The sequence below is a fragment of the Suncus etruscus genome, chromosome 10, assembly GCF_024139225.1.
Source record: "Suncus etruscus isolate mSunEtr1 chromosome 10, mSunEtr1.pri.cur, whole genome shotgun sequence".
Taxonomy (NCBI): Eukaryota; Metazoa; Chordata; class Mammalia; order Eulipotyphla; family Soricidae; genus Suncus; species Suncus etruscus.
The window spans coordinates 83,425,625-83,452,435 of NC_064857.1; the positions used below are offsets into that span (position 1 = coordinate 83,425,625).

A 26,811-nucleotide genomic window follows, 5' to 3' on the forward strand; every position below is an offset into this window, starting at 1 on the left:
GAGTAACCCCTGAGCATCACAGGGTGTGGCCTCAAAATAAAATAAAATAACATATAAAATATATATTATCTAAAAATCTTAGTGGCAAAATGTTCGATATTTCTGATTTTTGTGATTAAGGATTATCTATAGCAGGGGTGGTGAACACGCGGCTCTCGAGCCGCATGCAGCTCCCGGCCAAAATGAATGCGGCTCTTTGCCTCTTATCATCATTTTGTATACTGTGGCTCTTGCCAAGTTTGGATTTCGTTCTGCTGCTTCTGAGGAGGGACCTCTGAGGAGAGATCTCCGTGCGCGGAGTCCCGCCCCTAGGCTATGTCATCCCGTCTCCCATCCCTCGGAAACAACTGCACGGGCCAGCGAGCGGGGGACCCATGTGTCACATGTTAGGGCACATCTTGCCGTCAGTTCTTAGTGTGGAGGATGCAACACACACTCACATCACTGCAGGATTTTGACCCTCACTCAAAATGGCAGATGCTTTTGTGTGAGTGTTTGTCTGTTTTGGCAAGTCACTGCGTGGTGTGGCTCTCTGACTCTCAGTTTAAAATTTTGGCCTGGCTCCATGCTCAGAAATTGCTCCTGGCAGGCACGGGGGACCATATGGGACGCCGGGATTCGAACCGATGACCTTCTGCATGAAAGGCAAACGCCTTACCTCCATGCTATTTCTCCGGCCCAAATTTTGGCTCTTTGTGTTGAACTTGTTCGCCACCCCTGATAGTATTCTTATCTATAAAATATAATGAAAATAGTCGATATTTATCATAATAATTAATCGAGAAATGCTCACCCAGCATGTACTCATCTTCCACACCAAAAGTTTCTAATTCCTCAGGGAACTCTATCCACAGAGGCCTATGTGAAGAAAAGAAAAAATTTTGTGTCACTAGATCCTTTATTGTAATTCAATCTTCAGTTTTTAAATAAATATACAAAGGAAACTGGAAAAAACTAAAGGGACAAGTCTTTTTTTTTTATGTGACTCATGCTTTTATGAGCCAGTGCTTATTCTATATATTTTTCTTATGTGATAGAGTTATCTGTTAGCTTACACATTCCAATGAAAGACTGATACATGCAGTTGCAAATTACATTATTTTCAAATTCTGGTCCTTGGAATTTTTCTTTCTGTTTGCTGTGTGCTGGGATGTGCAGAATCAGTGTTCCAACCAAGTAGAAATGCCTGACACTTTTTGTGTCAAACAAATATAATATTTGCAAAATAATTTTAATAGTGATAAAATTAGGTAAAGTTACCATTTGTGGGATTATGACTGAACAACTCTCAGATCTGTGCTGTTTTTCATGCCATCACTTTGGTGTATCCTTAATCATTCTCAATTTAAATGAAAGAAAACTGGCTTTTTTTTTTTTTTTTTTTAGGCCACACCCAGCGGTGCTCAGGGGCTACTCCTGGCTGTCTGCTCAGAAATAGCTCCTGGCAGGCACGGGGGACCATATGGAACACTGGGATTCGAACCAACCACCTTTGGTCCTGGATTGGCTGCTTGCAAGGCAAACGCCACTGTGCTATCTCTCCGGGCCCAAAACTGGCTTTTCTTGTTTTCAAGCTGGAAGCACTTGGAAAGTTGAGAAACTTCTGAATATTTAAAAAGTTTTTACTGATTACAATCAATCTAGGAGGCATTTGGGGCTTATAAAAATAACAAAATTGGGGGCTGGCAAGGTGGCACTTGAGGTAAGGTATCTGCCTTGCAAGCACTAGCCAAGGAAAGATCTCGACCTCGGTTCGATCCCCCGGCGTCCCAAATGGTCCCCCCAAGCCAGGGGCAATTTCTGAGCCCTTAGCCAGGAGTAACCCCTGAGCATCAGATGGGTGTGGCCCGAAAAACCAAAAAACCAAAAAAACAAAAACAAAAACAAAAATAACAAAATTGGAACTAGAGTGATATCAGAGAAGGTAGAGCATTTGCTTTACATGCAAGCTGACCCAGGTCTTTGGCATCTCATATGGTCTTTCTAACTCTTCCAGGAGTAATTTCTAAGTCTGAGCACTTCTGGGTGTGGCCCCCAAACAAAACAAAACAAAAATAATAAAATTGAGACCAGAGAAATAGCTTAATGGGTTGAGCACATGCTCTGCATGCATGAGACCCAGGTTTAATCCTCATCATTGCATGGTCCCTGACATACCCTATGAGCATTAAAGAAACTTCAATGAATTCACTGACTTTTGTAATAACTTTTCCTATTAAATAAATGGTAACAAAACAGTGACTGCAATGAACTTGGCTAATGTCAAGAAACATCAGGGAAATGTTCAACAAATACAGACCATAGATTATCCTTATGTAGAAAAGGATAATCAAAATAGTTTGGAGGTATAGCCTTAGAATCTATGTAGTTTTACTCTGGGGCACATCAGACTGTGCTAGTTCTAGTTCACTGCTCAGGGATAGCTTCTGACATTACTTGGAGTATCATTTGATGACAAGTATTGAACATTGGCATCCTACATTGCAAAGAATGTGCTTAACCTGTTGAGCTTCCTCTGGCTCATAAAGAGTGGGGAAATTTTTTTAAATCCCAGGTGGATACAAAAAGTTCTAGTTGGTTCTGATCTGAGTCAGATATAGGAACTAGAAGTTTTGGTTTCTCTACATACATTGTTCTAGAACCTAGAAAGTGTGTGTGTGTGTGTGTGTGTGTGTGTGTGTCTGTGTGTCTGTGTGTGTCTGTGTGTTTAAAATCCTGCCCTCAAAATAGAACCATGATGTTATTTATATATCAGAAAAATAGTTGTTTTTGTTTTTGTTTTGTTTTTTGTTTGTTTTGGGGCCACACTCGTTGATGCTCAGGGGTTACTCCTGTCTATGTGCTCAGAAATTGCTCCTGGCTTGGGAGGACCATATGGGATGCTGCTCTGGCCCCAGAAAAAAATTTTTTTTAATCAAAGTTGATAGCATCAAATTTTGGTATTTAAACGTGAGAGTTTATCCATAAAATAAACAGTTTATTTAATTCAGTCATTCACATTTCTTTTAAAAAAAAAAACCCTTTGTCATTTGCTTATCAAAGAGTAACATGTATTGTGGAACCAGAGTGATAGCCAGTGGTAGGGTGTTTGCCTTACATATGCTGCCAACCTAGGTTCAATTCCCGGCATCCCATATGGCCCCTCAAGCCTTCCAGGAACCATCTCTGAATGCAGAGCCAGGAATAACTCCTAAGCGCCACTGGCCCCAAAACAAATAAGCAAGAAAGAATAATGAATCACAAAGTAGCCAGGAATCTAGTTTTATCTCCTGTGACCTCAACTGCATCACTCTGCTCACAGTTTACTACTTAGTGAGTTGACTACACTTGATTAAACATGTGACTTTTTTTAACTCCTCTCTTAAAATCACAGTGTAATTATTTATCTATCCCTCGAAGCTGAGGGAAATCTTGCACAGATTTGTTGCTGGACTCTAACTGTTAAAAACTTTTTACCTCATGACAGGTTGGGAAGCCACATGTGCCTGGTAGAACAGAGAATACAAATAGGGCAGGAGAGTGTAGCGAGCTCTGATGGCCTCTCGGATGAGCCTGGTGGGCTTCTGCCCGAAGAGCCAAGGTTCCCGCCTCTTAGTATCCTTGGTGGCATGTCCACGGAAAAAGGGCTGGTAGGCTCCAGCTTGATACCATCGCACTAGAAGCTCGACCTCTGGATTCCCAATGAAGCCACCTACATCAGCTGATAAGTCAAATAAAAGCTAAATGAGGAAACCAGATAATTCTTATAATTACAGGATGACAGGATAATGAGGCCTCAAATTAGGATGCATTTCTTTTTTTTTTGTTTTGTTTTGTTTTTGGGTCACACCCGGTGACGCTCAGGGGTTACTCCTGGCTATGCGCTCAGAAGTCCCTCCTGGCTTGGGGGACCATATGGGAAGCTGGGGGATCGAACCACGGCCCGTCCAAGGCTAGCACAGGCAAGGCAGGCACCTTACCTCTAGCGCCACCGCATGGCCCCCAGGATACATTTCTTAACAATTCATACTGTATTCATATTTTTTGTAATAATTCTATGCAATTTTGTGGCATGATGTTTCTTCTACTTGTAATTTTTATGTGCTTTCATCACAAATGCAAAGGAAACAATAAAAATTTCTTAACACAACCCCCCCCCCCCCAAATCCATACTATATATGAATAGTCTTTTCTTGCCCAAAGGTCTGGATTTTTCCTGAAAAATCAACATTCTTACGTGTTCCAGAACTTGGATAACACTTTAATTGCAAAATGCCTAGATAAATTGGTGTTTGGGGACAAGGAAATAAGAAATTGTTTTTCTTTCATAGAAAGAGCAGAAGAAAAATAACTACTAAAATCTCTATATATAGGAATCTATGTAAAATATATCTTTAATAAAATATAAAGAGAACCAAAGGCCCTTAAACAGGATACATATTTCTTCCACTTGGAATCTGAGTACATCTCTATTTGGGGGGCGGTTTGCTTTTGGGGCCACAGTCAGGGGCACTCAGGGGTTACTCTTGGCTCTGCATTCAGAAATCACCTCCTGCAGGCTTAGTGGACCAATGGGATGCCAGGGATCATACCCAGTCCATCCCAGGTAGATCACGTGCAAGGCAAATGTCTCACCACTGTGTTATTGCTCCAGCCCAAGAATTGATCATTTTACCTCCACAAAAAGAGATCCCAGTAATGCTGAGAGTGAGTAACATTGGGATAGAGATTTTCAGGTAACTCCATTCTGCTCTGTTGTCACCTGTCCAGACAGCACCTAGGTCACCAATAACAAAGTATTTAAAAAAAAGACTCACAAATAAAATGAAGCATTTAATTTCATATGTATATCACCTACTCTTTTGTAATAAACTAACATTAAGGAACACATTTCTCTTATCTTAATATGTATATTCTGATTGATGAAGCCCAGATTATTATTTTTCTTTTGTGTTTTATGGTTATTTTTGGTTTTTATTTTGCTTTGTTTTGTTTTTGGGTCACACCCTGGTTTTTGATAACCCAGTGACACTTGGAGGTTACTCCTGGCTCTGCGTTCAGAAATCGCTCCTGGCAGGCACAAGGGACCATATGGGATGCCGGGATCTGAAACCATCCTTCGTCCTGAATAAGCTGCGAGCAAGGCAAATGCCCTATGCTGTGCAATCTCTTCGGCCCCTTTTATGGTTATTTTTATAACTGAAAACATTTATTTTTCTTTCACTAAAATTTTATCTTGAGGACATAACTGAACTGTGTCATCACCCATTAAAATGGAATGTTTCTTGAGTATGCATATCATCTTTGCATAGGGGCCATACTAATCTTTTTTGTATCATTCCAATTTTAATAGAGGTGCTGCCAAAATAAGCATGGATTTAGGGTTTTTATGCTCTCCCCATTATCTCTTTTATATCAAACACACAAAGGTGTACTTTATCTAAGAACATTTTTGTTTTACTTAAATGATTCAGGACTGCATCCTGGGTTTTTTGCATTCTTTTTAAAATTACTTTTTATATAGTATTAAGGGGGAGGTATCACCCTCCTGTACATGATATAAATTATTTGGTAATGTAAATTAACTAATCATATTATGTCAAACTATTTTCTGAATATTCTGTTCCATTTAGTTACATGCCTATCCCTCCATCTTCAATATTCTCTAAGTTAAGGGAGTGGATACAGATCATCTAAGAAAGATATAATAGTAGTGTAATATATTCATATTTATTGAACCTTTACTGAGTCATTAAAGGCTATTTTCTTGAATTAGTCCACTTAATAATCAAAACAACCTTACAGGTAAATATATTTACTTGATTTTACAGAGGAGGGAAATGTGGCAAACAGCAGATATTATAGTTTACTTAGAGTTATATTGTTATTAAGTGGTAGAGGCAGGATTTAAAGAGTCTGACACTGGGGCTGGAGAGAAAGCATGGAGGTAAGGCATTTGCCTTTCATGCAGAAGGTCATTATTTTGAATCCCAGCATCCCATATGGTCTCCCGAGCCTGCCAGGAGTGATTTCTGAGCATAGAGCCAGGAGTAACCCCTGAGAGTCGCCGGGTGTGACCCCCCCCCAAAATAAAATAAAATAAAATAAAGTAGAATAAAATAAAGTAAAGAGTCTAACACTAAGGTCAGTGTTCTTGTCTATTGTTTCTGTTCATCTTTTATTTACATGTTTTTCAACTTTTCTTTGACCAGAGTGTCCCCTTCCAAAACTGTTTTCTTTCTGTGGGACCCTCTCCCATCCTTCTTCTTGGCCCCCTAGGCTCATGCTGTACTGTGTTCCCTGTTTAAGTGATTTTCACCTGTGGTCCCTTTGGAATATTCTGGGAGCCCATTAGGGGTTTCATTGACTTGCCATGGTTTAGTTGATATGAATTTATGAAAGTTCCATATCACTATAGGAAGTCATAAAGGAAAAAAACCCAATTTTACTAAGTCTAGGTTGCTCTGGTAATATTTTTGTCTTACATTCTACCAAAATATTTTTGGTAAATATTTTTGTTTTTATATTTCTTAGAAATTTTAGGCTGTACTGTACATAACAATGAAAAATATGTGCAAAGGACCATGGTTTTTAAACATTACAATAATAATTTCTCCTTGACCTTTAATAAGTTATCTACATAATTACTTTGAACTCCAATAAAATGATAATATTCTTTAATTCTCAAGAATTAAAGTTCATATAAGTATGCAGATGTCTTTAACATCTTTTTACTGTTTAGCCAGAAACTCTGGCTGATGATCTTATCATATAATAACACCATGGTATTCTTGACAATAGCTCATTCAATATATTTTGGGGCAAAGATAATAGTTTTACACAGAACACTGATGACAAGGCAATGGACAAATATTTAAGAGAAAAAAGATTCCTCAGCATGCATATATATTTAACATCTGCTTATAAGTATTCTTTTAAATACTTCATTTATTTTAATGGTTAAAATAATATGTGTAGGGGCCAGAGAGATAGCACAGCGGTGTTTGCCTTGCAAGCAGCCGATCCAGGACCTAAGGTGGTTGGTTCAAATCCCAGCTTCCCACATGGTCCCCCGTGCCTGCCAGGAGCTATTTCTGAGCAGATAGCCAGGAGTAACCCCTGAGCATAGCATAGCCCAAAACTTACATAGCCCAAAAACAAACAAACAAAAAATAATATGTGTAGATAATTTGAAAACGAGAGATATATTGATTATAAAAAATAACTCATGACCACCAAGATAATATACTTAATTATCTTGCTTACTACCAACATGCACTTTTTGTTTTTGTTTTTGTTTTTGGGCCACACCTGGCGGTGCTCAGGGGTTACTCCTGGCTGTCTGCTCAGAAATAGCTCCTGGCAGGCACGGGGGACCATTTGGGACACCGGGATTTGAACCAACCACCTTAGGTCCTGGATTGACTGCTTGCAAGGCAAACACCGCTGTGCTATCTCTCTGGGCCCCAACATACACATTTTAATAAGATTCAGAATATATACAAACAGATAGGCCTTCTGTTTTTTCTTTATTATATCACAAACATGTTCTAGTGAAATTATTATTAGATAATAATTTTACATAGCCATATAATAGTGTATACCATATGGATACTCTATACTTTTAACTATTCCTTTTCTTAATTATTGGGAGTTTCCTTTTTTGTATTAGGGACTAATGCTGCAATGAGCATCTTTGAAGAATCTGAAGAATTCTGACAGATCTCTGTCTGAAGTAACAATGGTTTGTTCTTTTTCTGAGTACCAGCAATGTGGAGCAGGAAATCTAATCATATCTATGGTTCAGTAAAGGCTGGATTTTTCAAACTAAGACCTAAGCTCTGTCCAAGGCCGGGGGACTTTAAATAGCCTACTTGCCACAGGTGGTTAAGTTGACTTAGATTTGCTTTAGCTAGTAAACCTGATACAGTTATAGACGATCCTGACTACAAGCAACAGCCAGGTCTATTTTAAGTCATATTGCTAAGTTGAACAGGTGGTTAAAGGAATGTCATAAAAAATGTTTCCAGTGCTTGCTTCGGCAGCACATATACTAAAATTGGAACGATACAGAGAAGATTAGCATGATCCCTGCGCAAGGATGACACGCAAATTCGTGAAGCATTCCATATTTAAAAGAAAAAAGAAAGAAAAATTTTCCACTGGTTTTGATACCTCAGAAACAGGCTCACAGATGTCCATCCCAGCAAATAGATACTCCAAAGTATTCTTCCAACATCTAAGTGGGAATTTCTTTCATGGAAAATAAGTAACTAAAGTTTGTTGTTGTTGGGCCACACATGGTGGCGCTCAGGGGTTACTCCTGGCTTTGCACTCAGAAATTGCTCCTGGCAGGCTTAGGGGACCATATTGGATACTGGGGATCAAATTCAGGCCTGTCATGGGTCGTCTGTGCATGCAAGACAAACGCCTTACCACTGTGCTATCACTCTGGCCCCAGGTACTAACCTTTATTAGTGTTATCTTTTTCTGTCTGAGTAAAATGATTTTGCTCTTCCAAGTGACAAAATACTTACTCTAGGGCATATTGCTCTCTATGATCTAGGGTCAATCAATGGTCACAGACAAAATAGGCAACATATACAATCATCTCATAAGACAGATTCCTAATTTATGTTCTTAAGTCTGATCATAGGAGCCATCCCTTACCATACTTCTGTGATCCAGCAAAGAAAGAACGGGTAAGAACAAAAGGTCTCTCCCTCCCTTTAGATCGTTGTATCAGTCCTTCTGCAGTAGCCATTTGCTATAAAATCAAAGGATAAACATTTCTAAGACATTACTGAGTCAGAGCATTATTCAGACAAACATCCCTTGTAAGTTTATTTAGCAGGCAAAAGAAATGGATGTACATTTCAATATGAACATAGATCAAAGAGAAACTTTCCTATGAGAGGAACAGAAAAATGATTAAAACAGCAATAAGATAAAATATAATAATCTAGCAGTTTTGTTTTTATTAGTAGTAAAATTTTTATAAGATTTTTTTCATGTAATCTATGCCAGTGATTTTCAATTTTTTTATTCTGAAGACTGGTATCAGTACATATACCAGCAGTGAAAAACCTTCTTTTTTTTTCCTCCCTCCCCTCCTCCTGAAAAACTTTCTTTTGAGAGATAATTTTCACTGATGAAAAAGTCCCAAATAAATGTATTGAGATTAAGTAACTTGCCAGACCTACATAATAAACTTTCTAAAGTAAATTGCAATTAAAGCAAGAGAATATTTGAGAAGTAAACATATGCTATACAAGTTTTGTGGTATCTAGCTGGCAGATCTCACTGGAAAATAACAACTGAAGAACAACCTTAGGAATCTAGGTATATTCTTAAAATGACTAAGAACGTGGAAGTTACATCTCACCTCATGAAGCTCACCACAAACAGGGATGAGTTTAGTTAGAGAAATAACTACATTTTGAACTGTCCTAATAATGAGAATGTATGAGGGAAATGGAAAGCCTGTCTAGAGTACAGGCAGGGGTTGGATGGGGAGGAGGGAGATTTGGGACATTGGTGATGGGAACGTTGCACTGGTGATGGGTGGTGTTCTTTACATGACTGAAACCCAAACACAATCATGTATGTAATCAAGGTGTTTAAATTAAAAAAATATATATATAAAGAAAAGAATTTCCATTTCTAAAAAAAAAAAAAAAGAATGATAAGAGGCAAAGAGCTGCATTCATTCTGTCCGGGAGCGCAATGCAGCTTGCCACCCCTGGTATATATTATACTATGTTTTACTATTATACTATATATATTATATTACTGCAGGGGCCATATCCTATAAATGCTCAGGGGCCCCAGGCCAATGTACCACCAAAAAAAAAAAACAAAAACAAAGTAAGAATTATAGATATAAAAAGGCATGTGATTTCCAAGACTTCCGGATGTGTGCAGAAAATGGGAGGCAATTACATCATTTTCTTTTAAGAGAGCTAAGGACTTAAGGAAGACTTTCTACTTTTGTGGGGGTCACACCCGGCTGTGCTCAGGAATTACTTCTGGCTCAGCACTTAGAAATCGCTCCTAGCAGACTTGGGAGATTCTATGGGATACCGGGGATTGAACCCGGATCCATCCTGGGTCAGCTGTGTTCAAGGCAAACACCCTACCTCTTACTATCGCTTTGGCCCAGACTTTCTACTTTTAAAAAGTATATTTACTGGGATTGGAGTGATTACACACACAGTGGATAAGGCATTTGCCTTACAAGCAGCCAACCCAGATTCGATCCCTGGGTATCCCATATGGTCCCCTAAGCCTGCCAGGAATAATATCTGAGTACAGAGCCAGGAATAACCCCGAAGCACTGCTGAATGTGGTTGAAAAACCAGAAAAAGTATATTTATTAAAAATAAATGTTTTAGATATTATTTTTTGCTATTAACATAAGACTTTTGCTATATTTAGACATTTAAGAAATTTAAATCCCTTTTGTGAGGGGTCCCACAAATGGCATTTCTCAGGAACTAGTCCAAGTTTGGTGTGTATGTGTGTGTGTGTGTGGTCACTCTCCAGAGGTTCTTGGAGGAGCATACAGTGTCAGAGATTAAATCTGAGATTCTGGCAGGCAACACATGTACAAAACAAATGTTTCAATTGCTTTTATGTATGTATACACTGACAACTTAAATAAAATATTTCTGGAGTAGTTTCCACTGCCACTTATTAAGCTCCTACCAAGGAAAAATATTTTTGTGATTGATCAGTTTTATGTTGCTGGGTTTTTTTGGGAGGGGGAACAAACCCAGTGTTGCTCAAGGCTTACTTCTGATTCTGTGCTCACGGGTCACTCCTAGTGGTGCTTAGGGGACCATATTGGGGTCTGGGAATCAAACCTAGGTCTGCCACATACCTTAAGGCAAGTACCCTAACCACTATATTATTACTCCAACTCTGAGGAAAACGTTGGTATATTTTTAATCTCACAAATCTGTAAATTTATTAAGTTCATTATAGAAGGAAAATATGCAAAAGGAGACATAATAGAGAGCCTTAGGTTGGTCATATTGGTGTACTTTCCTCAGAGAACTAGAAGTTGAGATTTCATTTAACTTAGTAATACTGCTCCTTGTAATATACGCTAGGGGCCCAAAAATACAATGCAGAAAAGGCATCTGCACTCTCATGTTCACTGCAGCACTATTCACAATAGACAAAAATCTGCAAATATACAAGAAAGGATGAGTAGATAAAGAAATTGTGATATATCTATACAATGTAATACTATGAAGCACTTAGGAAAAATGAAGTAATGAAATTTGCTTAAACAGAGTTAGACTTGGAGAGTGTTATGCTGAGTGAAATAAGTCAGAGAGAAAGGGACAAATAGAATGACTGCACTCATCTGTGGGATATTAAAATAAATAACAAAACATAGAATGAGAATACCCAAAGAGAATAGAAATAATGATTGGAAATTACAGTTAAGACATGTGAAAATAGGGGCCAGAGCTATAGCATAGCAGCAAGGTGTCTGCCTTGCACGCAACTGACCTGGGACGAACCTGAATTTGATTCTCGGCATCCCTTGCGGTTCCCTGAGCTTGCCAGGAGTGATTCTGAGCACAGAGACAGGAGTAACCCCTGAGCACCACTGCCAGGTGTGGCCCACCCAAATAAAATAAAATGAGGGGCCGGGCGGTGGCGCTGTAGGTAAGGTGCCTGCCTTGCCTGCGCTAGCCTAGGACGGACCGAGGTTCGATCCCCCAGCATCCCATATGGTCCCCCAAGAAGCCAGGAGCAACTTCTGAGCGTCACAGGGTGTGGCCCAAAAACCAAAAAAAAAAAAAAATGAATGAAATTTAAAAAAATGACATACGAAAATAGTTGGACATGATCACTTTGAGCAAAAACTGGGAATTGAAAGCGAGTAAAGTGATATGCATGATATCCCTTCAGTAACAGTATTCCAAACCCATAGTGTCTAAAAGGAAAAAGAAAGACAGAGAAAGTGTCTGCCATGGGGACAGACTGTGTGATGACAAGAGGGTAATTGGGGGAAATTGGTAGCAAGAAATGAACACTGGTGAAGGAATGGGTATTGGAACATTGTGTAACTGAAACTCAACTATAAACATTTTTTAATTATGTATCTTATGATGATTTAATTTTTAAAAAAGCTTCATACTGGTACAACTTTGTAACTGCCTTTGTTGTCAGAAATGACATGTAAAAAATGAACAATGTAGTATGATTTTTACAAAGCAAATGACTTTCAATCCAAAATGTAGGACATATCTCTTTAGATGTCTTACCTGATAAAAACCATAGATGTTGTGAAGTTCTCTGTGCTCCCAATTGCCATGATGAATGGCATTCTTCTGCATCGTGAGCTCTGGTCCCCTAAAGACAGAGGGCTCATTCATGTCATTCCATATGTAGAGAATGTCAGTAGATCCCTACAAAGAAAGTTGTGGTAAGAATACTTCTACAGTACTTTCAGTTTTGTAACTTAGAAGGGTTTTTCTTTTTCCCAGTAACTCAATCTGCTATGAGAGTGTGAAAGCAGTCCTGAATAATTTGAGAAGTAAATAGTCATGGTGAAATTTGGCTCCAGGTGGCTTATCCTTGATCAAAGTGGTTTTCTATATATCAGTATATGATTCTCTAAAACTGGAGTTTAGTGATCAGGAGCTCAGCCTGGGAAATAAACAGATATGAGCCCAAAGCTTGAGTGCACTGCTTACAAGTAGATAAATGAGCAAATTGGAAAAAAGCTTAGCAAGTTTTAAAACTTGTTCATGGGCTCAATTTCCTCATCTTCCAGAATATTTATATCTTGAATATCAGATAGATAATGAAGATAAAATAATTCACATCAAGTGATTAGCACATAGCAAATAAGTTATATTTACACATTATATTCATGTACTCATACCAGTTCTGTTTTTTTTTCCATTTCTTTTGCAGCACCAGGGATCAAGCACGAGGCAAGTGCTATACCAATGACTTTGGTCCCAATGGCTCTTTGTAAAAAATAAAGAAATTTAAAAGTTGGGGGAGCCTTGGGTTATGTCTAGCCATAATCAGGTGCTATTTCTGTCTCTGTGCTCAGGAGTCACTCATGGAGGTGCTCAAGAAATACAAATATGATGGCAGGGATCAAACAAGGGTTCTTTTATTTATTTGTTTGTTTATTCATTCATTCATTTAGGTTTTTGGACTACACCAGACAGTGCACAGTGATTCCTGGCTGTGCACTCAGGAATCACTCCTGGTGGGCTTAGGGATCATATGGAATGCTGGGGATCGAACCCAGGTCAGCCATGTGCAAGGCAAGCACCCTACCTACAATGCTAAGGCTCCAGCTCCAGGGTTCTTTGTTTTAAATGGAAGCATAATTGACATACAACACTATTTGTTTTGTTGGTTTATTTGGTTTGTTTTTGATCTACATCTAATATTGCTCAGGGGTTACTTCTGGTGGACTTGGGGAAAACATATGGAATGCTGGGGATCAAACCTGGATTGGTTGTGTGCAAGATAAATGCCCTATCTATTGTAATACTGCTCTTCCCATTATTTGTAATGATCACAATATAATGATTTGACATCTGAATCTCTTGCTCTTGTAAGATTAAAACAATAATTTATCCAGGCTGGAGAGATAATACAGTGGGAAAGGTTCTCGTTTTGCATGCAGTTGACTTAGGTTTGATCACCAGCATTCCATATGGTTCCCCAAGTTCACCAGTATAATTCAAGAGTAACTCCTGACCACTGTAGGTGTGGTCCCCTTCAGGCCCCCACAAATTAATTTACCCATAGGAATAGCATTGGAATGACTTGGACACTTTAGTGGTAATGGGAAACAGTAGCTTTAAAAATAAATATCATACATGTTAACATCATTGTAATCATGTTATTTAAATATAGTAAAATATTTATACAAATAAGCAAAATAGGATTTGAAAAAAAAATGTACCTTTTCTTAGGTTGTTTTAAGGCCATACCCTGCATTATTCTGGGTTTACTCTTGGCATCTGTGCTCAGGAATCATGCTTGGCAGTGATTAGTGGACCTTATGTGGTGCTGGAGATTGAACCAGGGTTGGTTGCATACAAGGCAATTGTCTTTTTTTTTTTTTTTTTTTTTGGTTTTTGGGCCACACCCGGTGATGCTCAGGAATTACTCCTGGCTGTCTGCTCAGAAATAGCTCCTGGCAGGCACGGGGGACCATATGGGACACTGGGATTCAAACCAACCACCTTTGGTCCTGGATCGGCTGCTTGCAAGGCAAACGCCGTTGTGCTATCTCTCCGGGCCCACAAGGCAATTGTCTTAATCTATATACTTACTATCTCTCAAACTCCTATATCTTTTATTTATTTATTTACTTTTGATTTGGGAGACACACCTGGCGGTGCTCAGGAGTTACTGCTGGCTCTGCCAAGTATGCAAGCATTATTTATCAACAATTACTGAGTGAAACATAGAAGAAATTTGATTTAATCACACCTTCTTTCAGCCATTCAAGTAACTAAGAAAAAAAAAAAACGGGAAAACAACAGTGACCAGAAAAATAATGGTAGACAGTGATTATGGTGCTGGCCTTGAACACAGTTGACCTAGATTTTATTCTTGGATCCCCATTTAAGCACAGAACAGGATGATATGGAATGATATGAGCATGATATGATACTGAACATAGCACGGTATGATCCCAAAGCAACAACAATGTCAACAAACTAATAAAAATACAACAAACCTGATAAAAAGAGAAAGCAAAAAGACCCGAATACCATTCTCGGACTTTGGGATTGGTGAAATCCAGGTAAGAGGAGAGACCTATAGAAAACAGATGAGTAAACAACCTGTGAGAAACACTGGTCTTGACAGAACATGTTACTGTAAGAAGGCTGGATAATCAATGAGTCCCTTATATTAAATGGAAAGATAGTGGAAATAGAGGCATACTCTTGAGAGAAGAAGATGCAGGCAATACTGAACTGGGCACAATGCTTGAGTTTTCAACCTAGAGGCTCAGAGACAATGTTCATAAATGAAAAAAAAGATGGAGCCTGTCTTCACTATAGGTCTAAGATAGTCGGACTATGCAAGCAGATATATTTTAGTGCATCCTTTTCTTAAAGAGCAGAGAAATTTTTTTATTTTTCAGGCCACTCCCAGTGGTGCTCAGGTGTTACTCCAGGCTCTGCACTCAGAAGTTACTCCTGGGATGGTGCCAAAGAGATAGCATGGAGGTAGAGCGTTTGCCTTGCATCCAGAAGGACAGTGGTTCTAATCCTGGCATCCCATATGGTCCCCTGAGCCTGCCAGGAGCTGTTTCTGAGTTTCTGTTTCTGAGCTGTTTCAGGAGTAACCCCTGAGCGCTGCTGGTTGTGACCCAAAAACCAAAAAAAAAAAAAAAAAAAAAGAAAAGAAAAGAATGAAAAAGAGGGCCAGAGAGATAGCATGGAGGTAGAGCGTTTGCCTTTCATGCAGAAGGTCATCAGTTCGAATCCCGGCGTCCCAAATGGTCCCCCGTGCCTGCCAGGAGCAATTTCTGAGCATGGAGCCAGAAAAAACCCCTGAGCACTGCCGGGTGTGACCCCAAAACCACAAAAAAAAAAAAAGAAAAAAAAGAAAGAAAAAGAAAGAAATTACTCCTGGAAGGCTTGGGGGACCATGCCAAAGTTAGAGTCTAGTTGGCCATGTGCAAAGGCTAATGTCTTGCTTGCTGTACTATTGCTCTGGACCCAAGAGAAAAAAATTTTTTTCTTGTTTTTGGGTCATACCCGGCAATGCTCAGAGATTACTCCTGGCGCTAGGCTCAGAAATTGCTCCTGGCAGGCTTGGGGGGACCATATGTGATACCGGGTTTCAAACCACTGTCCTTCTGCATGCAAGGCAAATGCCTTACCTCCACGCTATCTCTCTGGCCTGAGGAAAAAAAATTTATAATTGTTATAATTAGGGAAAAAATAAGTTTGGGGGTTTCTTCATAGCAGTGATTTCCAACCAATGGTCCATGATCTGGTCTGTAATAATTTTGTGCCAATCTGCAAAAACAGTTATTGATGTTTACTCACTGGGACACCTGAATCATATTGCAGAATGGGGTGGGACAGTGGAGTGGAATACTGCTTGCTTCAATGAATATAAATGCTGGTGTATATCTGCTTTTTTTCTCCCATTTTCACTGCTCCACTATTGTTCTAGAGTGCATAGATTTGTGATAGGATGCGTTGATCTGACAGAGTAGAGATTTCCTTTTGTCCTTGAGTTTCAACCAATAGTATAATAATTTCTGGAATAAAGAATCCAAAGCTGCCCGGGGTAGTTGAGGTCACTCATGAAAGATTGGTAATTTAAATTATGAATAAATAGTACAAGACTACTTTTTTCTCCTCATTTCCTTTTGCTCAGTTAAAATTTTATTTGATTACGTTTCCACTGTGCTTTGCTAGTTTATTTTTATTTATTGATAAATGTCTATGAGGCACATTGCAGTTGGCATTATGAAACACATAAAAAAAGAAATACATCTTTCTTTTTTTTTTAATTTTACTTTGTTGAAACCATTGTGATTTAGTTGAGTTTCAGACATACAGTGAATCAGGGTCAATGCCATCACCACTGTCGACCTTCCTCCACCAATGTTCCCAGAGTACATCCCCCAGGCTGTTATTATAATAAGCCCATTTAAGTTTCGATTGTTAAAGTTTGGGTCTCTTGATTCTATTGTTGTTGCTTTTGGCTTGGATATTTAGTTCTATCTTTTTTTAACACCACAAATGCACTTGAGATCACTTGGCCCCCGGATTCCATTCTTTTATGCTTGTATTTCTTCTCCTCTACTCAGTTTCTTTCTTTCTCCTTGCTATACTCTGGGGCCAAGGGTGTTTAAGAAAACTCCCATTTAAGACCATGGCACTTCTTCATGCAGTTATTCTAAATACCACATATAAGTGATATCATTATGTATTTATCATTCTTCTGACTTACTTCATTTAACATAATATCTTCCAGTTCCACCCATGTTGCAGCAAATTACATAAATGACTTCATTATTTCTTATAGCTATGTAGTATTCCATTATATATATATGTAACACATCTTCATGATCCACTCATTTGTTGTTGGATATCTAGGTTGATTCAAGTATTAGCTATTGTACTGAGTGCTACAAATGAATAGCAGTGTATGGATACATCCTTTTGGATAAATGTTTTTTCTTTTTTTTTTTTTTTTTTTTTTTTTTGGTTTTTGGGCCACACCCGGTAACGCTCAGGGGTTACTCCTGGCTATGCGCTCAGAAGTCGCTCCTGGCTTGGGGGACCATATGGGACACCGGGGGATCGAACCTCGGTCCGTCCAAGGCTAGCGCAGGCAAGGCAGGCACCTTACCTCTTGCGCCACCTCCCGGCCCCATGGATAAATGTTTTTTCTGTCCTGAGGATAGATACCCAAAAATGGGATTGCTGGGTTGTGTGGCAGTTCAATTTTGAGTTTACTGAGAACTGTCCATACTGTTTTCCATAAAGGTTGAGTCAGGCAGCATTCCCACCAGCAGTGTATGAGAGTTCCTTTCTCACCACATCCCCACCAACACAGATTGTTCCCAGTAGAAATACATTTTTTAAAAGGACTTCAGAATATAGCACTTAGAAGAAACAAGAATGATGGTCATGACCGTTCATTAACAGGTAAAAACAAGTGGAAATAGAAAGTATATAATGTGGAATCTTACCAGGCCAGCATATCCCTTCAAAGTCTCCCTCATCATGATTTCTCACAAAGAAGCCCTGTTCTTTGGCCTTAGCATACACTGAGTAGTTGGGGTCAATTTTGATGTGAGGGTCACTAATGACCACAAGCTGTCAGAACAGAAAGGTTTGAAGAAGTCATTAGTTTCATATAAGTTACATGCTTATTTATGGTTTACTATAAATTAGGGGTTCAATTTTACTCAAAAAATAACTATTAGTATTGAAATAGTCAAGATTACTGGTTTCCAACCTTTTGGCAACAGACCATTGCTGATTCACAGAAATTCATGCCAATCTGTGAAAAAAAATCATTATTGTTTGTCTTAGCACTATCGGTGACTAAAAACCAGAGGAGGATGAAGAGATAATATAGGGGATTAAGTCACTTGGCTTGAATGTAGTTGCACACCATCTTTATCCCAAATGTGGTATCCCAGGCACTGCCAGGAGTTACTCCTGAGTACTTCTGGGTGAGGCCCCAACTCCCATTTCCTAAAACAGATAAACTGAATGGATCTTAATGAAGCTCTTTGATTTTCTGAATCAATGCTACAGTCATGGTGATAATATTATAGAAAAGAACCACCAGCAGATTTAGCACTCATATGATTTGAATTAAATATTGCTTCTCAAAAGTTCAAGACTATCAATTGAATTTTTCTGCTCAGTTTCTAGTTAGTTTAAATTTAAGTAACTATAAAATTTTCATTTTATTGTATTTAAAATATGTAAAATTCTATGGTAAATTATGGTTTTTCTCTGCTTTAATATTCTACAAGATGTTTCTTTATTGTTTGTTTGTTTGTTTTGTTTTGGGGTCACATCCGGCAGTGCTCAGGGGTTACTCCTGGCTCTATGCTCAGAAATCGATCCTGGCAGGCTCGGGGAACAATATGGGCTTCTGGGATTTGAACCATTGTCCTTCTGCATCCAAGGCAAACACCCTACCTCCATGCTATCTCTCCGGCCCCATCTGCAAGATATTTATAATTTCATTGATGTGTAGAGGTAAAAAGGCTAAAAAACGTTGTAACTTCTAATGTATTTGTAGAAATATAGATGCCAAAACGATACCAATGTTGTTTTATAATTGCTACTGTCCAAACGATACATATTCTTTTGGGTTTCATTGTTGTTTATTTATTCCTGGCAGTGATTGAGCACCATATTTGATGCCAGGGATTGAACTTGAGTTGGCCACATACAAAGCAAGCACCCTACATAGTATATTATTGCTCTAGCCACACCCCTGTCAATACATATTCTTTTTATTTTCTGGCCCAGTGCCAGAAAAGCATTGAGTACTCAGTTATTACTCTTGGCTCTGCACTGAGGAATTACTCCTGGCAGTGCTATGGTACCATCTGGGATGCAGGGGCTCAGACTGGGTCATTTGCTTGCTAAGAAAGCATTCTACCCACTGTATTATCAATCCAATCCTCCTAATAAATATTTTTTAATTTTTTAATTTTATTTTATTGAAAGCATTTGATTTACAAAGTCCTTCATAGTTGGGTTTCAGACATATAATGAATCAAGGCCAATCCCACCACCAGTGTTGACCACCGTGGAGTTCAAATTTAAGTAATCATAAAATGTTTGTTTTATTATATTTAAAATATGAAAAAGTCTATGGTAAATGATGACTTTCTTCTGCTTTAATATTATGCAAGATTTTTCTATGTTCCTGAAGTGTACCCCAACTACCACCCTTTGCTCCCATCCTGCCAGTATAACTGGCCCATTTAAAGTTTAGATGGTTAGAGTTTGGGTCTCTTGATTCCATTGTTGTTGACTTTGGCTTGGCTATTTAGTTCTGTCCTTTTTTTCCTCCACCAAAGCACCTGAGACTGCTTGACCTCTGGCCCCCATCTCTTCATATTTCATCTGAATGAATATGAAATTTCATATCCTCTTTCACTTAGTTCCTTTCCTTCTCCTTGCTAAATTAAACTCTGGGGCAAGGTCAATGCACATTCTTAAGAAAGCATTTACCAAGCTTCTGTCTATGCTGATGAATGCTATAAAAAAGGGTTTTAAGTAGGCTGGATTTTGACTCCTTGTATATCTATAGTCCAAGATAATACTGACAAAAGCAAAACTAAGTAGAAAATAGCTTGGGGATGGAGCAATAGCACAGTGGGTAAGACGTTTGCCTTGCATGGGTCCCCCGAGCCTGCCAGGAGTGATTTATGAGCGCAGATCCAGGAGTAACCCCTAAGTGCTGCCGTATATGGCCCAACAACAAACAAACAAACAAACAAACAAATGAACAAAAACTACTCACTATTCAAGTGGTATACTTAGAAAAGAGTGTCAGAAAGGCAGTAATTAGAGCTCTGTAATTAAATTGTTTTAGCATTTCTCTCTGCCTTCTAATGCTTTAATTTCCCCTATTTTAGAATCTCAAAAACACTTGATTTGAGTAGAACAACCTTCTAATTTTTCTTCCTCATCTCTATTCAAACCTATTCCATACACTAAGTTTTAATTCTCCATTGCTCAAATTTAATTACAAATGTAAAAATACACATTAAAAATTCATCAGCTTAACTTTTTGGTTTGGGGGTACACCTGGCTCTGCACTCAGGGATCACTGTTGGCAGGCCTCTGGGGACCTCAACAAGGAGTGTCTGTGATGGAGCCCAGTTAACCACATGCAAGGTAATTTCTTTGATCCTGTCTGAACCACCTTTAACAAACAGTTCATTAGTGTTATATACATTCTAATTGTTGTACAACCTATCTTCAGATCTTGCAAACTAAAACTCTGAGCTCATTAAAGGATATCTCCCTGTTCCCTTTTGATCTTGATCACCATCATCACCATTCTACTTTTTATTCCTATGATTTTGATTACCTTCAATGTTAAGTGAATTGGCTTATTTCACTTAGTATAATGCCCTCAAGCTTCATCTGGTAATGACACATACATATAAATTTTCTGTTTTTGTTTTGGGATCACACTTACCAGTACTCAGGGCTCATGCCGAGGGATCGCTTCTGAAAGTACTTAGGGTGATATGTGATGCCTCTGATCAAATCAAGGTTACTTGTGTACAGGCAAGTTCAATAACCCCTATACCTTCTCTTTTGGCCCTCCTTTCCTTTTAAGGTTATTCAGAATAATATTATTCTGTATTATAATCTTATGTAGACTATTTCATTTCTATATAATGAAATGTAGATACCATAATTTAACCTTTATCAGTAGACACTTGGTTTTAAAAGTGTCATGATGGGTTCTGGGGTAAACTTGTGTATAATAATATTAGCTTGAGCCCCTTGTTTTCACTTTTGAGGTTGTATACCTAGAAGTAGGATTTTTGTGTCATATGATATGTTTTCTTTTAAAATCTTGAGAAGAGGGAACCAGAACAATAGCACAGTAGGTAGGGCTTTTGTCTTGCATGGCATAAACCTAGAATAATTTCTGAGCACAAAGTCAGGAGTTATCAGGAGTTACCCCAAGCACTGACAGATATGGCCCATAAACAAACAAACAAGCAAATTGAGGAGGGGCCAGAGTGACAGTACAGTGGGTAGGGCACTTGCCTTGCACTCTGATGACCTGTTTCAATCTTTGGTGTTCTATATGGTCCCACATGGCCTGAAGTAATTCCTGAGTGTAGAGCCAGAAGTAACCTCTGAGCACTGTGGTTTTGAGGAACTGTCATTGTTTTCCATAATGGCTGTCTTTAACACTTCCATAAATGACAAAGTGTCCTTATTTCTCTATACAACCAACAGTTGTTCAATTTTTGGGGAAATAACTATTATAATAGTGTAAAGTGGCATTTCATTTGCTCAATGATGATGCTGAACAGCTTTCATGTACTTGTTGGTTTTAGGAATATTTATCAAAATTCTTTACTAAATTCTTAATCATAGTATGTTGTTGAGTTATAATTTTTTTCATATAATCTGAGTAACAATTCCCTTGTTCAAAACATTTAATGTCTCTGAACCATACAGAGATTCCACTAACAAAGTCAGATTACCAGTAATCAAATCTCATACATGCTTTTTCTTCCGTTTTAGAGTAACTCTGCTACTTTCCACACAATTTCAGGTGGTCTAGCCTCTAATCACTTGTGCCCCCTCCATCTCCACTTTACTAATTAGGGACACGTTTCTCAGAGCTGTGCACATCTAAAATATACACCTTGTAGGTTCTATATTTCCTGTTTTCATCCAGTTGTTTAGCAACTTCTTTCTCTTGATCCTACCCTGACTTATCTTTAGTCATTATGTTACTGGCTTGTTTTGAGTTCATTGTAAACTACATTTCTCCTTACCCAATATAAAATTCCAAAGGATTCATCATCACATTCCCTTTTACATTACTGCAGCAACTTTAATTTTTTTTTTGTTTGTTTTTGGGTCACACCCGGCAGTGCTCAGGGGTTACTCCTGGCTCCATGCTCAGAAATTGCTCCTGGCAGGCATGGGGGACCATATGGGATGCTGGAATTTGAACCAATGACCTTCTGCATGAAAGGCAAACAAACGCCTTACCTCTATGCTATCTCTCCAGCCCCACCACAGCAACTTTAAACACTTTGAAGAACTTAGTCAATAGCTGCAAATACAGGCTCTGGAGTCAAGCACATCAGGGGTTAGATTTATACCCTGCTACTTATTCATTGTATGTCTTTGTTCTAAATATAAAATTAACTCTAAATCTCAGTTTATTCATCGAGAATTAAAATAAAAATCTATCCCATAATTTTGGATAATGTGTTTTATCATAGGGCCTAATCTTTAATAAATGTTCATAAGTGGTTGTTACTTATTGAAAAATTAGAAGCTAGCAGAATTGGCTTTGATCACTTGTGTAAGGTCTGGAGATCAAAAAAGTAGGCTGAAAGACAACTTCCATTGCAGAAAGTTGCCTGTAGAAATACATTTACATGATACATATGCTCCATTATACAGGGTTCCTTTCCTTTCCCCTTATCTCAATTTCCTTCATGTCCTCCTTCTTTCCATTATTACTACTACTATAAATATCACTTCTGCATTGTACTGTCCAAGGATTGTCCTCCTCCCCATTTCCTATTTTAGTTCTTTTCTTGACCAAACTAACATGTAGTATTAACAGATAGATAGAATCTGTCATAAAAAAGTAAAATAAAGAATATGACTCTTTTCCAAGTTTAACTATTAAAAGTTTTCAAGTCTCACCGTTCTATTCTAGCCTTTTGCCCTTACCTCACCTGGACATGCTGACAAAAAAAGCCTTGGTACTCCCTCTCTCGATGCCAGCAAAAAGTCGAAATCAAACAATCCCCAGAATACTCTCTATCACAAAATCAGAGCTTGTCCCTTTTCCAGTTCTTGAGTTAGTCTCAAACCAGGAACAAGCCCTGCTTACCCCTAGAGAGTCTCAATATTTAATTATTTCATACTCTCTTGGTACTGATGAACAATCATCCGTCTTACATCAAAATTAAATTGTATGTGTGTGGTGATGGGATATAGTACATCATTACAGGGTAATGGGGCTGAATTCTGGGTATCTTCATTCTTGTGAGGACTTACACTTAGTCTAGGAAAGATGGGGTCCCCACTGTTTCACCATTGCTCTTGTGTTTTCACAGAAATAATTATATTAGAAGGTACTGTTTTCATGGCTTTTTTAATTAGACAGTTTTCTATTAAATTGCCCAAGAAAGTTTTAAACACTGAAAGAAGAAAACTTTTATGATTGCAAGCCTCAGAAGTGTTTCCTTACCGCACCTTTCGATTTTTGCTCCTGAGTAGTTCTTGCATCCTGTTGGGGTTTGGGAATCTTTTCTGGTCCCAGGTGAAGTACCTTTTGCCCTTGGTGTGCTCTATGTCCAGCCACATGACATCGTAAGGAATGTCATGTTCATCAAATCCTGCATCTACTTTGTTTACATCCTGCTCATCTTCATAGTTCCAGCGGCACTGATGGTATCCCAGGGAGAAAAGAGGAGGCATGGCTTGTGTTCCTAAAAAAAGGAAAATGAAAACTGGGCATCTATGTCTGAAACAAAAGATCAATATTTTCTTTTAACAAGCATGACCACAGTAGTTTTGATAGGGATTGCAGTAAATCTGTAGCTTTCTTGTGGTAGTATTGCCATCTTCATAATATTAAGTCTTCTAATACGGGGCTGGGAAGGTGGCGCTAGAGGTAAGGTGTCTACCTTGCAAGCGCTAGCGTAGGATGGACCGTGGTTCGATCCCCCGGCGTCCCAGGGGCGATTTCTGAGCACATAGCCAGGAGTAACCCCTGAGCGTCAAAATGGGTGTGGCCCCCCCCCAAAAAAAGTCTTCTAATACATGACCACAGATGTCTTTCATTTAGCAGGGGTCTCAAACTCAATTTACCTGGGGGCCGCAGGAGTGATCCTTGAGTGCAAAGTCAGTAGTAAACTTTGAATATTGGGGGGTGTGACCCAAACAACTAAAACAAAACAAAACAAAACAAGATTCCTTTAGGGCAGGGCCACAAAATGTTGTACGGAGGGCCGCAAACGGCCCCCGGGCCGTGAGTTTGAGACCCCTGATTTATGGGCATTCTTTAATTTCTTTCAGAACTGTTTACTAGTTTTCAGCATACAAGTTTTTCAGTTCCTGGTTAAATTTATTCTTTTGTATTTTGTTCTTTTGAACAAGACAAGGCAACAATGTATTTCAAACCAGTGTTTAAAAGGGAAAAAAGGAAGAAGAAAAAAGAAGAAAACAAGGAGAAGAAAAATGTTTGCCATAAAGGCAGACAATGGAGGAGGGCAGGAAGGAAACTGGGAACATTAGTTGGGGGAAATGTGCACTGGTGAAGGTCGTTGACATTGTATGACTGAAACTCAGTCATGAACAATTTTGTAGCTGTGTATCGCCTGGTGATTCAATTAATTTTATTTAAAAATAAAGATAAAGTGATTTGGTGTTACAATGATAAATGTTAATGAAGAAGAAAATAGAAAAGATCATAGTAGAATAGAAGCCATCTGAGATAGAGAAAAAAAACAGGAGTTAAGTGTTCCAGAGAAGACAAATGGCATGTATTAAGGATTAGGGAGTAGTGAGTAAGACTTAGCATAATGTATAACTGTGATGAGTGGAATGAAGGTGGGAATAAAAAGCTCCTTTAAAAGCTTTGGTGTATTCATAAATTCTACATGATATAACATATAACAAATACTAACTTACAGTACATGGCAAGAAGAAACATGCTAACAATAAAATGACACTTTTCCATGAAAGTACCTGTAAGGTATGAGTACTGCATAAAGACATCAGAAGGCGTGGGTCCTGTTAGCAGAAACACATCAATAATTCCACTCTCTGACATCCAATGTACATCAGTTCGAGATCTGACCTTTCGTTCAGCAAATGGGTCCACTGGGTTCTGTGTCTATTAGGAATGGAACCAAGGTCTAAAAATTTTTCCTCTAACCTATACCACCCAATCAAATGCAATAACTCATTCCTTTAGTAGTTACTATTAATAGTCACTGACTTTTTTTTTTTTTTTTTACAAACTTTGAAGCCAGAGAGCTGCCCGCACAAAGCTAAGAGTTATGATAAAACTGCACAGGTTTTGTTTCTTTTGTGTGTCTTGTGCTCAGCTTACCTCTACTGCAGGCTCTGTATTGATTTCCACTAGTGTTTCTGAGGCATTCAGCCATAAAATACCAAGTGTTCTGCCCAATTTGTGGGCTAGGAGATAAGGCACAGAACCATAAATGCCCATTTTGTCATGTATTTTATACCCATAGACATCCAAGTTATAAAGACGGTAAGCATCCCCATCACTGAAACACACAAAATAAGGATGATCTTTAATTAATTCAAAATAATATTATTAAAATGATCACTACTAGATTACTAAATTATTAATGATAAATAATATAAATAATTCATCAGCCTCTTCAAACATGGGTCCTATGCATCTTTCAAGGCTCAACTTCCCACTCCCCTAAAATTTTCCTACCACTGCTTTGGCATTGACTTACTCCAAAGAGTGATTCCAACACCCAGACGACTCAGCAACAGTCTGCATGCAGGGCAGATTGCTCCACATTTAATGGTATGCTGAAACTAGAGGATGCTCCACATCAGCCTGACATCGATGAAAGAAATGCATAGAATCCAGAGTCTTTAAATATAAGAATCTGATACTAACAATAGCTAAAGTGTGAAAAAGTTTCATTGGGACCATGGAGAATGACTCAGTTTGGACGGACTGGTATGCCTGGAACTCAGAGTTGGTCTTATGCCAATAAACTTCTGGGGTGAGGCCTTTTTGTAATCAGGTCAAGTATTTTTTTCCATTTTCCCCATTTTTCTGGACCTATGCAAACAACGGCAATTGCCACTATCACACCTTTACTATATATTTTTACTCTTCTTAATCAAACTTGGAAACTATAATTCTTCTCCTTTAATTTACTTGGTATCCCCTTATTGACAATTGGCTTAAACGATCTTATATTCTAAATATATATTTATATATTTCTGACTATCTCTTGGGGGGAAAGACTGTTCCCTGTAAAGTCTCTACAATAGCAAGTATACAGTAAGTATAACAAATTTTGTAAGTAATTTTCTGCCAGTAAGACAAAAGGGTGCTACTCTGATATGCTTCATAGTGCTGAGTAGGAAAAGGGTCAGGAATTAAACTAGGATGGTAAGCACAAAGCTCAGGTTAGTGTGAGAGCAGCATAAAGTGACTGGTGCACTCACTGCAATACACACCCATTAAGTAAACAGTCTGAACTTGGAAAACATGAGTGATAGACCTTTTGTTTTCTTGGAATTTACTTCCTCTTAGTCAGATGTATTTGGCATATCCAAATAGTTTTAGTTTGAAATGATGGTGAAAGAATTACATTTGAGATTCCAGGATTTTCCATTTCATTTCTTTCTCCATTCACTTTACCAAAAAATTTTACCAATTTTTTTTTGGGTAAAAACCATTTTCTAGGTCAGTGTATTTTCACAGTATTTTTCACAGAGTTCCATAGAAAGACCTCTAGAGATAAAAAAGAAACTCACAAATGTTTCCAATTATAACACAGCACAAAACAGCTCATTAAATTTTTCCCTATACTTTTAG

At 38.4% G+C, this 26,811-nt stretch overlaps 1 protein-coding gene and 2 non-coding genes across 3 annotated transcripts in view; 1 reads left to right on the forward strand and 2 right to left on the reverse strand.

The window, feature by feature from the left end:
* Positions 1-26,811, reverse strand: part of GANC (glucosidase alpha, neutral C) — a 77,476-nt gene that overhangs the window by 20,130 nt on the left and 30,535 nt on the right. The window contains exons 9-18 of the mRNA XM_049781508.1: positions 25,327-25,507; positions 24,960-25,107; positions 23,463-23,698; positions 17,702-17,828; positions 14,717-14,796; positions 12,264-12,407; positions 8,650-8,746; positions 4,655-4,756; positions 3,457-3,700; positions 794-858 (exon numbers count right to left, since the gene is read on the reverse strand). Coding sequence (XP_049637465.1) covers positions 794-858; positions 3,457-3,700; positions 4,655-4,756; positions 8,650-8,746; positions 12,264-12,407; positions 14,717-14,796; positions 17,702-17,828; positions 23,463-23,698; positions 24,960-25,107; positions 25,327-25,507 — 1,424 coding nt within the window. The remainder of the gene's footprint in view (positions 1-793; positions 859-3,456; positions 3,701-4,654; positions 4,757-8,649; positions 8,747-12,263; positions 12,408-14,716; positions 14,797-17,701; positions 17,829-23,462; positions 23,699-24,959; positions 25,108-25,326; positions 25,508-26,811) is intronic.
* Positions 5,247-5,353, reverse strand: LOC126021719 (U6 spliceosomal RNA). The gene has a single exon (XR_007500205.1). It is a non-coding gene; the product is annotated as a U6 spliceosomal RNA (small nuclear RNA).
* Positions 8,009-8,115, forward strand: LOC126021480 (U6 spliceosomal RNA). The gene has a single exon (XR_007499993.1). It is a non-coding gene; the product is annotated as a U6 spliceosomal RNA (small nuclear RNA).